Source organism: Leucoraja erinacea, unplaced genomic scaffold (assembly GCF_028641065.1).
Source record: "Leucoraja erinacea ecotype New England unplaced genomic scaffold, Leri_hhj_1 Leri_192S, whole genome shotgun sequence".
NCBI classification, from domain to species: domain Eukaryota; kingdom Metazoa; phylum Chordata; class Chondrichthyes; order Rajiformes; family Rajidae; genus Leucoraja; species Leucoraja erinaceus.
The window spans coordinates 39,022-55,724 of record NW_026576093.1 but is presented as its reverse complement, the minus strand read 5'-3'; the positions used below and the strand labels follow the sequence as shown (position 1 = coordinate 55,724).

The 16,703-nt window shown below is 48.9% G+C and overlaps 1 protein-coding gene across 2 annotated transcripts in view; it reads right to left on the bottom strand.

The window, feature by feature from the left end:
* Positions 1-15,031, bottom strand: part of LOC129716236 (anoctamin-3-like) — a 139,348-nt gene extending 124,317 nt beyond the window's left edge. For both annotated transcript variants that reach the window (XM_055666114.1, XM_055666113.1), the window contains exon 1: positions 14,761-15,031. In XM_055666114.1, coding sequence (XP_055522089.1) covers positions 14,761-14,806 — 46 coding nt within the window. In that variant the 5' untranslated portion in view covers positions 14,807-15,031. The remainder of the gene's footprint in view (positions 1-14,760) is intronic.
* Positions 15,032-16,703: the final 1,672 nt, after the last annotated feature.

Here is a 16,703-nt window from a genome sequence, read left to right as displayed (position 1 = left end):
CACTTTTGTTCTCATCTCCAGCAGAGAAGTGGCTGGGTTGCTAGTGTAAATGCCACGATGCCTACCTGACGACCCTTCTTCAGACTGACGTCGAGACCCTTCTTCAGACTGATGTGGAGGTGGGGGAGGGGCGGGTTCCCGCCCCTCCCCCATCTCCACATCAGTCTGAAGAAGGGTCTCGACCCGAAACGTCACCCATTCCTTCTCTCCAGAGATGCTGCCCGTCCCGCTGAGTTACTCCAGCTTTTTGAATCTGCAAACCTGCACGTCTTTGGAGCGTGGGAGGAAACCGGAGCACCCGGAGAAAACCCACGCAGGTCACGGGGAGAACGTGCAAACTCCGTACAGACAGCACAGCGCCCGTAGTCAGGATCGAACCCGGGTCTCTGGCGCTGTGAGGCAGCAACTCTACCGCTGCGCTATCCCAGTTAGAAGATAGTTGTAAATTTTGCAAAATAAGAATTGCCACTACACAAATAACAGAGCAGGTGGAAAGTGAAAGGCAATCCTGGCAGAAAAAGGGAATCATATTACTCAAGACAGGGTAAACATTGGTGAATAGTGGGAATTGGAAACTTTACAAAAACAGTGTGTATTTGTGCTAACATTGGAACATGTTTGTTTTTGAAAGCTATGCTGTTATTTTTTTTTTAAATATTAGCTTCATAAAAACCTACCTGGCTCATGTGGTGCTCTTTGGTGTAATGCAGCTTCCAGCAGCACACTCAACACATTTTAAAATGTTGCTATGGAAACAATAATGTGGGCCATCTGATTGTATCTTTGTGGGACACTTGCAAAATGAAGGCGGCACGGTGGCGCAGCGGTAGAGTTGCTGCCTCACAGCGCCAGAGACCCGGGTTCGATCCTGACTACGGGTGCCGTCTGTACGGAGTTTGTACGTTCTCCCCGTGACGTGCGTGGGCTTTCTCCGGGTGCTCCGGTTTCCTCCCACATTCCAGTTTGTAGGTTAATTGGCTTCGGACAAATGGTAAATAATCCCTGGACCTGTTTCCACGCTGTATCTCTAAACTAAACTTGCAATCAAGCTGTCCACAGTGAAAAGTTACAGGGCAAAAGATACACTGTTTAGTGCAAGATAAAGTCCAGTACAGTCTGATTAAAGATATTCAGAGCGTCTCCAATGAGGTGGATGGGAGGTCAGTACCACCGTCTAGTTGGTGAGAGGACGGTTCAGTTGCCTGATAACAGCCGGGAAGAAACTGTCCCTGAATCTGGAGGTGTGCGTTTTCACACTTCTGTCCCTCTTGCCTGATGGGAGAGGGGAGAAGAGGGAGTGAGATTGATCCTTGATGATGCTGCTGGCCTTGCCGAGGCAGCGCGAGGTGTAGATGGAGTCAATGAAAGGGAGGTTGGTTTGTGTGCGTGATGTTCTGTGCTGCAATTTCTTGCGGTTTTGGATGGAGCTCTTCCCAAACCATTCTGTTTCTTGGGATATAATTGACAGAAAACTCTTGAGATGCATTGCATGCAAGCTGAGAGCAATTTGTTTGTTTTCAAATTTAAAAACTCCGCAGGTCTACACCTAATGGTTGAGTAATGAATACAACAACACTGAATTACTTTGGTGGTTGTTAACTTTGAAGATTTTATTTGTTGATCCCAATGGTCATGAGTCTTGTTGACCTATAAAGTGGTGCAATGGAGATAAAATGATGAACTGCAAGGCAGGCAAGGCAGGCGGCACGGTGGCGCAGCGGTAGAGTTGCTGCCTCACAGCGCCAGTGACCCGGGTTTCATCCCGACTATGGGTGCTGTCTTTGCGGAGTTTGTATGTTCTCCCCGTGACCTTTCTCCCAGATCTCCGGTTTCCTCCCACGCTCCAGATACACACAGGTTTGTAGGTCAATTGGCCTGGTGTAAGTGTAAATTGGTCCCCAGTGTGTGTAGGATGGTGTTAGTGTGCGGGGATCGCCGGCCAGCACGGACTCGATGGGCCAAATGGCCTGTTTTGCCACTGTATCTCTAACCTGAACTAATGTAAAGGTTCGTGAGATTGGAGTTGTAAATGTGTCCTAATTCTATTAGTACACAAACTCAAACTTGCATCACTGCCACACAACAAATGTTTTATATTGTTTAAACTCCTCAATAAAATCTGGAAAAGTAAAGACACAGTGCTGGAGTAACTCAGCGGGTCAGGCAGCATCTGTGGAGAACATGGATAGGTGATGTTTCACAGAGTGCTGGAGTAACTCAGCGGGTCAGGCAGCATCTGTGGAGAACATGGATAGGTGACGTTTCACAGAGTGCTGGAGTAACTCAGCAGGTCTGGCAGCATCTGTGGAGAGAAGGAATGGGTGACGTTTCGGGTCGAGACCCTTCTTCAGACTGATGTGGAGATGGGGGAGGGGCGGGAAATCAAACATGGTGTGTTGTGCAAAGCTTGACTCTGTTGTCATGGGGCCAAATTAAATGAATGCAAATGCCTGCACCAGAATCACTATGCTCAATACATCGTTCCTTTCGTAAGGTGACATCCTCATCTCGTAGGTGGACACAGAGTGCTGGGGTAACTCAGCGGGGCCGGCAGCATCTCTGGAGAGAAGGAATGGGTGACGTTTCGGGTCGGGACCCTGGAAGGGTCAATAGACAATAGGCAATAGACAATAGGTGCAGGAGCAGGCCATTCGGCCCTTCGAGCCAGCACCGCCATTCAATGTGATCATGGCTGATCATCCCCAATCAGTACCCCGTTCCTGCCTTCTCCCCATATCCCCTGACTCCGGTATTTTAAGAGCCCTATCTAGCTCTCTCTTGAAAGCATCCAGAGAACCGGCCTCCACCGCCCTCTGAGGCAGAGAATTCCACAGACTCACAACTCTCTGTGAGAAAAAGTGTTTCCTCGTCTCCTTTCTAAATGGCTTACCCCTTATTCTTAATATTCTTAATGGCCCCTGGTTCTGGACTCCCCCAACATCGGGAACATGTTTCCTGCCTCTAGTGTGTCCAAGCCCTTAACAATCTTATATGTTTCAATGAGATCTCCTCCCATCCTTCTAAAATCCAGAGTATACAAGCCCAGCCGCTCCACTCTTTCAGCATATGACAGTCCCGCCATCCCGGGAATTAACCGCGTGAACCTACGCTGCACTCCCTCAATAGCAAGATGGATACCAGTACATCAGCAAATCACACAATCCTAAGGGCGCAGCAAAAAGTAGGGGAGCGTCACGTCGGGGTCACCAGTGTAGCGGGGACTCGCAGGAGTCCAGCCAAAAACTAGTCGGACACGTGTTGTGTGCACTAGACATGTTTAATCTCTCTAATACAGTTCTCTACACCTGCAAGGACACGGGCGTTGCCTGGCCTTAAATACCAACTCTGGTACCGAGCCTGTGACTAGCGCCTCCCACACCAAGATGCCGCCCTCTACTGCCGATGGTTCGTTTTGACCTTGTGTTGTCACCAGGTGCCGCCACACAAATAAATACTTTGTCACATGTGACAAGTCACAGTGAAATTATTTGCTTACATGCCCGAGGTATGCAAATAGTCACCACATAATGGGCGTTGACCAAGTTATAAAGTAAAGGGCCTGTCCCACCAGCACGCGACCTGCATGCGGCAAGCGCGACTTAACCAGAAGCGGGAGCCGCGCGGAGGTCGAGTGAGTGACACGGCGTCGAGGCGCTGCGCATGCCCGTCGAGGCGCTGTGTACGGCATCGAGGCGGCTGCGGGCCGGCAGGCCGTTGCCGCGCGGAATTTTTAAACACGGTGAGTTTTTCGGAGCCCCGCGCGATGTCGGGACCAGCTCCGCACAACTCCATACGGCTCCGGCGATCAAAGTGGGACCGGCCCCGCGAGACCGTACGGCTCAAGCGACCATGTTAGGTCGCGCTTGCCGCATGGAGTCGCATGCTGGTGGGACCGCCCTTTAGGTCGCGCTTGCCGTATGGCATCGCATGCTGGTGGGGCAGGCCCTTTATCTGCAGCAGGTCCCCCCTCCCTTTTGTTCTCCCCCCCTCCCCGTCCCCATGTTGGGTCCTCTTTCAGTTTCTTCCCAGACAGCTGGGAAGACAGTTTCTTCCCAACTGTTATCAGGCAACTGAACCATCCCACCAAAACCAGAGAGTGGTCCTGAACTACTATCTACCTCATTGGTGACCCTTGGACTATCCTTGACCGGACTTTGCTGGCTTTACCTTGCACTGAACGTTATTCCCTTATCATGTATCTGTACACTGTGAATGGTTCGGTTGTAATCATGTATTATCTTTGCGCTGACTGGTTAGCACGCAACAAAAAAGCTTTTCACTGTACCTCGCTACATGTGACAATAAACTAAACTGTAACTGAATGGAATGGAAGATGTTTAAGAAACAATGTCCCTGCACATAATGCCCGAGTTTCGTAAATAAATGGTTTGAAGATTGATTCCAAGTGACAACGCTGCCAAAATGTCAGAGCGCGCACACTGTGCACTTTAGTGCGGGTGCCACAGAGGCAATTTACGATCAGATGATCCTAATGCAATTGGATTCCAAGGTTATTAAAATGCAGATAATCTGATAATTTGTGATGTTCAGCAGATGTACAATAACAAATTGCAAAGTGCTGGAGTAACACAGCGGTCGAATTGCTGCCTCACGGCCCCAGAGACCTGGGTTCGATCCTGAGTAGGGGTGCTGTCCGTACGCGGAGTGTGTACGTTCTCCCTGGGACCTGCGTGGGTTTTCTCCGGGTGTTCCGGTTTCTTCCCACACTCCACTGACTGGTGCAGGTTTGGAGGTCAATGGGCTTCGGTAAAAATTCTAACTGGTCCCTAGTGTGTGCAGGACTGAGCCAGTGTATGGGGTGGTCGCTGGTTGCCATGGATTCGATGAGCTGAAGGGGCCGTTTTCGTGCTGTATCTCCAACGTGTAAAATAATGCAGATGCAGGAGACAATTAAACTGGTGGTGGGACTCAGATGGTCGGGCAGTATATGTGGAGAGAAATGGATAGACAAGGTTTCGGGCTGGGACCCGCTGTCCCCGTCTCTGGTTCTACATTTCATTCCCCATCTTCCCATCGCATTATGTTCCATCACCTGCAACATTTTGGCTCCACTGATCACCTTCATCCTTTAAGGCAGAGATAGATAGATTCTTGATCAGTGCGGGTGTCAGGGGTTATGGGGAGAAGGCAGGAGAATGGGGTTAGGAGGGGGAGATAGATCAGACATGATTGAATGGCGGAGTAGACTTGATGGGCCGAATGGCCTAATTCTGCTCCTATCACTTGTGACCTCATGATTCTATTGTCCCCCACCTGACACCAATTAACCCAACAGCGGCTTCTACCCATCACATGCCAGCCCTCCCTCTCTGCCTTCAAGTGCCCCCCCACTCCATGTCTGAAGGAAACCAAACACTCTGTGTCCATTCCCACCCACAGAGTTGCCTGAACCGTTGAGTTCCTCCAACAGTTGCAAACACATTAGAGCAGGGCACGATGTCAATATCGATCAAGATGTCCCATCTAAGACAACCCCCATTTGCCCACCTTTGACCTATTTCTCTCTAAACCGTTCCTATCTATGTACCTGTTCGAGTGGCAGCGCTCATGGTAGAGTTGCTGGCTTACAGCACTTGCAGCGCCAGAGACCCGGGTTCAATCCCGACTACGGGTGTTGTCTGTACGGAGTTTGTACGTTCTCCCCGTGGGTTTTCTCCGAGATCTTCGGTTTCCTCCCACACTCCAAAGGCGTGCAGGTTTGTAGGTTAATTGGTTTGGTAAAATGTAATCCAGTATAAAATTGTCCATTGCTGAGTGATGCTCTCCCTAGAGCTATCAGCGTACTCCATCTACATCCAGGTCCACAAGTCTCTTTTAAATATAGTCCCTGCCTCAACGACCTCCTCTAGCAGCTGGTTTGGTGAAAAAGTTGCCCCTCAGATTTGTATGTAATGTTGTCCCCCTCACCTGTGTTTTCTTGCCCTTGTTTTGTCTACTCTGGGTAAACGACTCCGCGCTTTCACCCAAGTTAGACATTAAGACGGAATGCTGGAGTAACTCAGCGGGACAGGCAGCGTCTCTGGAGAGAAGGAACAGGAGACGTTTCAGGTTGAGACTCTTCGGGTGTGAGGAAGGGTCCCGACCCAAAACGTGTCTGTCCATTCCCTCCACGGATGTTGCCCTGACCTGCCGAGTTCCTCCAGCACTTTTTGCTCCAGAGCACACAAACTTAGTTAAACTAATTTCTCCTTATATCCAGCAGTCTTGGCTGTCTCAAGAATCAGTCTGGTGAACTTTGATTTATTGATCTGTCGATTGATTGATACTTTAATTTCACGTGTACTTGGTACAGTAAATTCTTTGCTTACTATACAATACGTAAGTATACAAAGAGTCACCACTTATAGAGTACCGACAAGGCTCTATGATGTATGATGTATTAGTCAATTACATCACTTCTGCAAGTATATGCAACTCAGTTCAGTTTAGAGATACATTGTAGAAACAGGCCCTTCAGCCCAACGGCGATCCTTGCACACTAACACTATCCCACACACACTAGGGTCAATTCACATTCACACCAAGCCAATTAACCTACAAACCCGCACGTCTTTGGAGTGTGGGGGGAAACCGGAGATCTGGAGAAAATCCACGCAGGTCACGGGGAGAACGTGCAAACTCCGTACAGACAGCACCCGTAGTTGGGATCAAACCCGGGTCTCTGGCGCTGTGAGGCAGCAACTCTACCGCTGCACCACCGTGCCGCCCTGCGCAACTAGGAGACCAAAACTGCATGTAAAATAATATTGTATATATGTAAAATAGTATTGTGTAATAATCACAGTACCTTCCATAATTATAGCGGCAAATAGTATTTATGATGCTATTGTACCCCAGGGTGGAAATGTCAAATACTAAATGGCTTTGTTTGAAACATAGACAATAGGTGCAGGAGGAGGCCATTCGGCCCTATGAGCCAGCACCGCCATTCATTGTGATCATGGCTGATCGTCCCCAATCAATAACCCATGCCTGCCTTCTCCCCATATCCCTTGACTCCACTAGCCCCTAGAGCTCTATCTAACTCTCTCTTAAATCCATCCAGTGACTTGGCCTCCACTGCCCTCTGTGGCAGAGAATTCCACAAATTCACAACTCTCTGGGTGAAAAACGTTTCCCTGATCTCAGTTTTAAATGGCCTCCCATTTATTCTAAGACTGTGGCCCCTGGTTCTGGACTCGCCCAACATTGGGACAATTTTTCCTGCATCTAGCTTGTCCAGTCCTTTTATAATTTTATACGTTTCTATAAGATCCCCCTCTCATCTTTCTAAACTCTAGAGTGTACAAGCCTAGCCACTCCATTCTCTCAACATATGACAGACCCGCCATCCCGGGGATTAATCTGGTGAACCTACGCTGCACTCCCTCAATAGCAAGGATGTCCGTCCTCAAATAAGGAGACAAAAACTGCATGCAATACTCCAGGTGCGGTCTCACTAGGGTCCTCTCGCAGAAGGACCTCTTTGCTCCTATACTCAACTCCTCTTGTTATGAAGGCCAACATGCCATTCGCTTTCTTCACTGCCTGCCGTACCTGCATGCCTACTTTAATTGCCTGATGAACAAGGACCCCCTAGATCCCTTTTCCCAACTTGCCACCATTTAGATAGTAATCTTCCTTCCTGCTTTTGCCAGCAAAGTGGATAACCTCACATTTATCCACATTAAACTGCATCTGCCATGCATCTGCCCACTCACCCAACCTGTCCAAGTCACCCTGCATTCTCATAGCAAATCCTGTCGTTACGAAGGCCAACATGCCGTGAGCTTTCCGTACGTGCATGTCTACTTCAAGGTGAGATGGGGAAAGTTGAATTGAGGTGCGGAGGGAAAGTTGGTTTTACACAGGCAGGGTTCGATGGCTGGAGGTGGTGGTGTTGGCAAATACCACAGTGGCGGCATGTCAGATTGGCACATGGAGGGGAATGGACCATATGCTTGCAGAGGGGGTTAGTTTAATTTGGCACCATGTTTGGCACAGTCGGACCTGCTCTGTTTGTGCACTGTTTTACATCGTGTGATCGTTACATTTAATGTTATTTAAAATCTGTCAAGCGGGCATTTCCTCGTTTATAAATTGAAGTAACGCAAGCCAAAATAATCCGATACATTCAGATCAGCAGATCACAGACTTAATGAATGACGCCACCATTAGCATTTGCAGTGCCCGGCAGTAATCAAAGTCATAGGTACCCACACAAAACGCTGGAGTAACCCAGCGGGTCAGGCAGCACCTCTGGAGAAAATGTCGTAGAGGTTAGTTTAGTTTGGAGATACAGCGCGAAAATAGGCCCTTCGGCCCACCGTGTCCGCGCCGTCCAGCGATCCACGCACACTTAACACCATCCTACACACACTGGGGACAATTTACATCTATACCGAGCTAATTAACCTACAAACCTGTGCGCCTTTGCAGTGTGGGAGGAAACCGAAGATCTCGGAGAAAACCCGCGGGGAGAACGTACAGACGGCGCCCGTAGTCGGGATCGAACCCGGGTCTCTGGCGCCGTGAGGCAGCAACTCTACCGCTGCGCCACCAAATAGGTGACGTTTGCGGGTCGAGACCCTTCTGCAGTGCTAGTGAACTTGGCTTCATGCTTGGCACAGACTATGTGGGCATAAGGGCTTGTTCCTGTGCTGGACAGTTCCATGCTCTACTAAGGCACGATTTTGTTAAAATGTAGAATTCTTTTTAACCCACTGACATGCATATTTCTTGTATATTTCTGGGGGTTTTTTTAACCTTGGACTCGTTAAATGGATTTAGAATAACTCATTGCCACCGAAGCTTCAAGTAGTCATGATCTAATAGTGTCAGCAACGGTTTACAACACCGTTCCATTTACAAATTGCAACTGATCCTGAGAGTCGTGTAGCGTTGGCTCCGAGATCATTTCTTCAATAAGTTAAGGCCACATCCTTTTTAAACTGTGAGGCAATTTCCCATTAGTAACGATTTAAGTTGGGTGCTGCAGCGGGTAGTGCTGCTGCCTCACAACGCCAGAGTCCTGGGTTCGATCCTGACCTCGGGTGCTGTCTGCGTGGAGTTTGCATGTTCTCAACGTGACTCGTGTTGGGGGGGGAGGGAGTCCAGAACCAGGGGGGGGTCCGCAGTTTAAGAATAAGGGGAAGGCCATCGGGGGCAGAGATGGGGAAAACCTTTTTCATCTAGATGCTGCTCCACCTGCTGAGTTCCTCCAGCACTTTTCTATGGAGCGAAGGAAATAGGCAACGTTTTGGGCCGACACCCTGAAGGAAATAGGCAACGTTTTGGGCCGAAACCCTTCTGGGTTTCGGCCCGAAACGTTGCCTATTTCCTTCACTCCATAGATGCCGCTGCACCCGCTGAGTTCCTCCAGCACTTTTGTCTACCTTCGATTTTTCCAGCATCTGCAGTTCCTTCTTAAACTCATAATCTGAGGAAAGACATTCTTGCCATAGAGGGGGTGCAGAGAAGGTTCACCAGACTGATTCCTGGGATGTCAGGACTTTCATATGAAGAAAGACTGGGATAGACTTGGTTTATACACGCTAGAATTTAGAAGATTGAGGGGGGATCTTATAGAAACTTCCAAAATTCTTAAGGGGCTGGACAGGCTAGATGCAGGAAGATTGGTCCTGATGTTGGGGAAGTCCAGAACTAGGTGTCACAGTTTAAGGATAAGATGGAAGTCTTTTAGGACCGAGATGAGAAAATCATTTTTCACACAGAGAGTGGTGAATCTGTGGAATTCTCTGCCACGGAAGGTAGTTGAGGCCACACAGTTCATTGGCTATATTTAAGAGGGAGTTAGATGTGGCCCTTGTGGCTAAAGGGATCAGGGGGTATGGAGAGAAGGCAGGTACGGGATACTGAGTTGGATGATCTGCCATGATCATATTGAATGGCGGTGCTGGCTCGAAGGGCCGAATGGCCTATTCCTGCACCTAGTTTCTATGTTTCTATGAGAAAAGTAGGGCAATTTTCATCGAGGTGGCATTCCATTTCTGAATTATGTAAAGACCAGATATTGATCTCGTCAGCAGCAGCTTGTAATGTTCCTTACTTGTGGATAGAACATTTTACTGTTTGCTGACAATCAGCAAGGGTTCAAAAACTTGACTTTTCTTTGTAAAAAGTGGGAGAGTCTAGGACTAGAGGACAGAGCCTCGGAATAAAGGGATGGTCCTTTAGAAAGGAGATGAGGAGGAATTTATTTTGTCATGAAGAATATTTTGTCATAGGAGGGAAGATTGAAAAGACTAGACTTGTATTCACTGGAGTTTAGAAGGATGAGGGGCATATCTTATAGAAACATATAAAATGATAAAAGGACTGGACAAGCTAGATGCAGGAAAAATGTTCCCAATGTTGGGCGAGTCCAGAACCAGTGGCCACACAGTCTTAGAATAAAGGGGAGGCCATTTAAGACTGAGGTGAGAAAAAAACGTTTTCACCCAGAGAGTTGTGAATTTGTGGAATTCCCTGCCACAGAAGGCAGTGGAGGCCAAGTCGCTGGATGGATTTAAGAGAGAGTTAGATAGAGCTCTAGGGGCTAGTGGAATCAAGGGATATGGGGAGAAGGCAGGCACGGGTTATTGATTGGGGACGATCAGCCATGATCACAATGAACGGTGGTGCTGGCTCGAAGGGCCAAATGGCCTCCTCCTGCACCTATTTTCTATGTTTCTAGAAGGTGATGAATCTGTGGAATTCTTTGGAGGCCAAGTCAATGGGTATTTTTAAGGGGGGGGTTTTTGATTAGTGCGGGTGTGTCGGAGGTTGTGGGGAGAAGGCAGGAGAATGGGGTTGAGAGGGAAAGATAGACCAGCCATGATTGAATGGCGGATTAGACTTGACGGGCTGAATGGCCTAATTCTGTTCATAGAACTTTTGAAAAGGAACAAAGATTTGTAATTTGGCAATCAACGCCAGCGGTAGAAATTGAACTGATTGATAGATATACAGCATGAAGACAGGCCCTTCGGCCCACCGAATTCATACTGACCGCCCGTTCACGCTATCTCTATGCTATCCCACTTTCTCATCCACTCCCTCCACACGAGGGACAATTTACAGAGCGGCCAGTTTATCGACAGACTCGCACGTCTTTGGAGAGTGGGAGGAATGGCACGCAGTCACGGGGAGAACGCAAAAACTCCACGCTCAGACGGGACCCAAGGTCGGGATCGAACCCGGGTCTCTGGCGCTGTGAGGCAGCAGCACTACCAGCTGCCCCACCGTGCTGCCCCAGCGACTAATGTAGAAATATGGGGGAGACAATCCTCATAGTAACACAAGTGATCGGAGCAGAATCAGGCCATTCGGCCCATGGAATCAATCATGGCTGACCTATCCCTCCCTCCTAAGCCTGAGGACTCTCTCAAACTTCTACAGGTGCACAGTAGAGAGCATGCTGACCGGTTGCATCGTGGCTTGGTTCGGCAACTTGAGCGTTATGCAGAGGAACAGACTACAAAAAGTAGTAAACACTGCCCAGTCCATCATCGGCTCTGACCTTCCTTCCATCGAGGGGATTTATCGCAGTCGCTGCCTCAAAAAGGCTGGCAGTATCATCAAAGACCCACACCATACTGGCCACACACTCATCTCCCTGCTACCTTCAGGTAGAAGGTACAGGAGCCTGAAGACTGCAATGACCAGGTTCAGGAATAGCTACTTCCCCACAGCCATCAGGCTATTAAACCTGGCTCAGACAAAACTCTGATTGTTAATAACCAATTATCTGTTATTTGCACTTTACCAGTTTATTTATTCATGTGTCTATATATTTATATTATGGTATATGGATACACTGATCTGTTCTGTAGTAAATGCCTACTATGTTCTGTTGTGCTGAAGCAAAGCAAGAATTTCATTGTCCTATCAGGGACACATGACAATAAAACACACTTGACTCTTGATACTCTGGGCTTGTACACTCTGGAGTTTAGAAGGATGAGAGGAGATCTCATTGAAACATTTAAGATTATTAAGGGCTTGGACACGCTAGAGGCAGGAAACATGTTCCCGATGTTGGGGGACTCCAGAACCGGGGGCCACACACAGTTTAAGAATAAGGGGTAAGCCATTTAGAACGGAGACGAGGAAACACTTTCTCTCACAGTGAGTGGTGAGTCTGTGGAATTCTCTGCCTCAGAGGGCGGTGGAGGCCGGTTCTCTGGATACTTTCAAGGGAGAGCTAGACAGGGCTCTTAAAGATAGCGGAGTCAGGGGATATGGGGAGAAGGCAGGAACGGGGTACTGATTGGGGATGATCAGCCATGATCACATTGAATGGTGGTGCTGGCTCGACGGGCCGAATGGCCTACTCCTGCACCTGTTGTCCATTGAAGGTAGAGAAAAGTGCTGGAGAAACTCAGCGGGTGCAGCAGCTTCTATGGAGTGAAGGAAATAGGCAACGTTTCGGGCCGAAACCCTGAAGGAAATAAGCAACGGTGTTTAAGAAGGAACTGCAGATGCTGGAAAATCGAAGGTAGACAAAAGTGCTGGAGGAACTCAGCGGGTGCAGCAGCATCTATGGAGTGAAGGAAATAGGCAACGTTTCGGGCCGAAACCCTTCCGGGTTTCAGCCCGAAACGTTGCCTATTTCCTTCAGGGTTTCGGCCCCGAAACGTTGCCTATTTCCTTCGCTCCATAGATGCTGCTGCACCCGCTGAGTTCCTCCAGCACTTTTGTCTACCTTCGATTTTCCAGCATCTGCAGTTCCTTCTTAAACACCTATTGTGTGTTGACTCTTAACCCCATTCTCCTGCCTTCTCCTCACAAGCCCCCGAAAGCCTCTGCTACACGGCACGGCGATGTTTACAGCTATTATTTCCCTCGGTATTATCGAGGCAGAGGCTGCCAAAGTGCCCATTTAGGTCGCCAGAGGATGACTTAACATTCCCACACTGCTCATCACCGCGAATACTAGCGGCTGGGATCATCGCCGGGCGAGTTGCTAAATGTTTGCCGATGTACTTGGTCATGTTACATAGAAACACGGAAAATAGGTGCAGGAGTAGAGGCCATTTGGCCCTTCGAGCCTGCACCGCCATTCAATATGATCATGGCTGATCATCCAACTCAGTATCCTGTACCTGCCTTCTCTCCATACCCCCCTGGTCCCTTTAGCCACAAGGGCCACATCTAACTCCCTCTTAAATATAGCCAATGAACTGTGTGGCCTCAACTACCTTCTGTATAACCATATAACCATATAACAATTACAGCACGGAAACAGGCCATCTCGGCCCTACAAGTCCGTGCCGAACAAATTTTTTTTCCCCTTAGTCCCACCTGCCTGCACTCGTACCATAACCCTCCATTCCCTTCTCATCCATATGCCTATCCAATTTATTTTTAAATGATACCAATGAACCTGCCTCCACCACTTCCACTGGGAGCTCATTCCACACCGCTACCACTCTCTGCGTAAAGAAGTTCCCCCTCATATTACCCCTAAACTTCTGTCCCTTAATTCTGTGGCAGAGAATTCCAGAGATTCACCACTCTCTGTGCGAAAAATGTTTTTCTCATCTCGGTCCTAAAAGATTTCCCCCCTTATCCTTAAACTGTGTGACCCCTTGTCCTGGAACCACTTGGTTGACTTGCGACCTCTGGTCACAGGGATGGTGTTACATGCAAAAAATAAATACAGCGCTTGTAATTACAGCGCAAGCTTGCCGCAGATAATCCCTGCCGACCGACCACGTTACACTTGGACTCGATTGCTCAACAGTAGCTGAATAGCCCGCAACCACACAGCATCCTCGCCCCTGCTTGAATATCACAGCCCAGCACACACACACAAAACCACAATCTCCCCCTTCATTCCAGCCCAGGTTACGTGCAAAATACGCAGAACACTGCAGAATAATCACCTTCAGCTGAGCAACTTTTTTTTTCCCCCACTGTTCACAAGACCATCATGTGCGGCACTTTTTATTAATTTACATCCTGGGCCACATAGTGCATTAATAGCTTTCGGTTTTTTCCCCAGCCATTTCACAGCAAACCACGATGTCACACAGTGAACACACAGCAGCAGCAGCAGCAGCAGCAGCAGCAGCAGGAGCAGCAGCAGCAGAGGATGCTCAGAATGCCGCTGCTTTAGAGAGGTGATGGGCCACAGTGGAGAAGCTCAATGATCAAGCAAGCCGCACACACACCACACACACACACACACACACACACACACACACACACACACACACACACACACACACACACACTCACACACACACACACTCTCACACACACACACACACTCACACACACTCACACACACACACACTCACACACACACACACTCGCACACACACACACTCACACACACACTCACACTCACACACACTCACACACACACACACACACACACACACACACACACACACACACACACACACACACACACACACACACACACACACACACACTCACACTCACACACACTCACACACACACACACACACACACTCACACACACTCACACACACACACACACGCACACACACACTCACACACACTCACACACACACACTCACACACACACACACACACACACACACACACACACACACACACTCACACACACACACACACACACACACACACACACACCCACACACACACTCACACTCACACACACTCACACACACACACTCACACACACACACACACACACACACACACACACACACACACACTCACACACACACTCACACACACACTACGGTACAAAGTACTACTGACCCTTCTGCTGCTTGAAGGACTGAATGGACCTGGAGTGATGCACCATCTTCGTTCCGCCTCAGTGCTGGGTCGTTGCAGAGAGAAACCAAGGTTGCACGGGTCCACACACCTCCTCCACCGAGCGGCCGGCTCCTCTCTCAACCCAGCGTTGATTTGAGCAGCTGACACACACACAGGGGCTTCTGAAGCACTGCGCAACCCGACACTGCTTTATGGAGCTCTTTGCTCAACAACTTCTCTCTCCGCAGTTGCCATAGTGACGGAGCGGGTGGCCGAGAGACACTGCCAGTCCACAGACAACCCCCCCCCCTCCCTCCCTCCCCCTCCCTCCCCCCCCCTCTCTCCTTCTCTCCCTCTCCCCCCACCTCCCTCTCTCTCCTTCTCTCCTTCTCTCCATCTCTCCCTCTCTCTCCCTCACTCCGTCTCTCTCCTTCTCTCCTTCTCTCCATCTCTCCCTCTCTTTCTCTCTCTCCTTCCCCCTCTCCATCTCTCCCTCGTTCCTCTCCCTCTCTCTCCCTTTTTCTCCCTCCCTCCTTCCCTCCCTCCCCCCTCTACATCACTCCTTCTCTCTCTCTCCCTCCACATTTTCTCCTTCTCTCTCCTTCCCTCCCTCTGCCTCCATCCCTATCTCTCCCTCCCCCCCTCCCTCCCCCTCTCCCTCCCCCTCTCCCTCCCCCTCTGTTTCTCTCCTTCTCCTTTTCCCCTCCCTTTCTCCCTCCCTCCCTCCCTCCCTCCATCGCTTCAAATTTTTAAAATTCGCTCTCCTCCTCCTCTCTCCCTCCCTCCCTCCATCCCTCTCTCTCTCTCCCTCTCCATCTCTCCTCCTCTCTCTCCCTAACACACACGCCAAACAGTCTCCCATTGAAACCCCCCACAACATTAAGACACATCATGGTGTACACTTGAACACTTCTGCACAATTTTACAAAGCTTGCAGAATATAACATTTGCAAATGAAGTTATAAATGATGCATCTGGGATTAGTTTAACTATTTCACAGGCAACTTTAGATTTTAAAACATTAGAATCCGCAATCACATCAGGGACAGAGACTACTTTCATTTGTAATTGTATCTGATATTGCTGGTGCAATGTCGATAAGGGGCAGTCTTGTAATCAATAAATAGTTATTGGCTGTGTCATAGTTACAGCGTGGAAACAGGCCCTTCGGCCCACCGTGTCCGCGCCGACCAGCGATCCCCGTACACTATCACTATCCTACACACACTAGGGACAATGTTTATATTTACACCAAGCCAATTAACCTACAAACCTGTATGTCTTTGGAGTGTGGGAGGAAACTGAAGATCTTGGAGAAAACCCACGCAGGTCACGGGGAGAACGTGCAAACTCCGTACAGACAGCGCCCATGGTCAGGATCGAACCCGGGTCTCCGGCGCTGCATTCGCTGTAAGGCAGCAATTCTACCGCTCGTCCATCGAGAGCAGAGCCTGCTGACATACTGCATTACAGCATGGTATGGCAGCTGCACCATGGCAGACAGGGAGAGGCTTCAGAGGGTAACTAGGACAGCACAGAAGATCATTGGTTGCCCTCTCCCCTCCCTGATGGACATCTACACCTCCCGCTGCCTTAGCAGGGCAAAGAAGATCATCAAGGACAGCTCCCATCCTGCGTTTGGACTGTTCGACCTGCTGCCCTCTGGAAGGCGCTATAGGTGCATCAAATCTAGGACAAATAGACTCAGGAATAGTTGTTTTCCGAAAGTCATAACTACTCTTAATTCACACATGCACTGACTTCACAGCCCAACACCCGGACTTCCATCTATTCTATCCACGTACTGAAATTTGGAACTGTAATGTGTATTGTATCTGTAATTTTGAATATTAATTTTTTAAAAAAAATATTTAATATAATCTTTAAACATCTGCCTAAGAATACTACCTACTCATCCTTCACCATTTTGCCTTTATAGATAT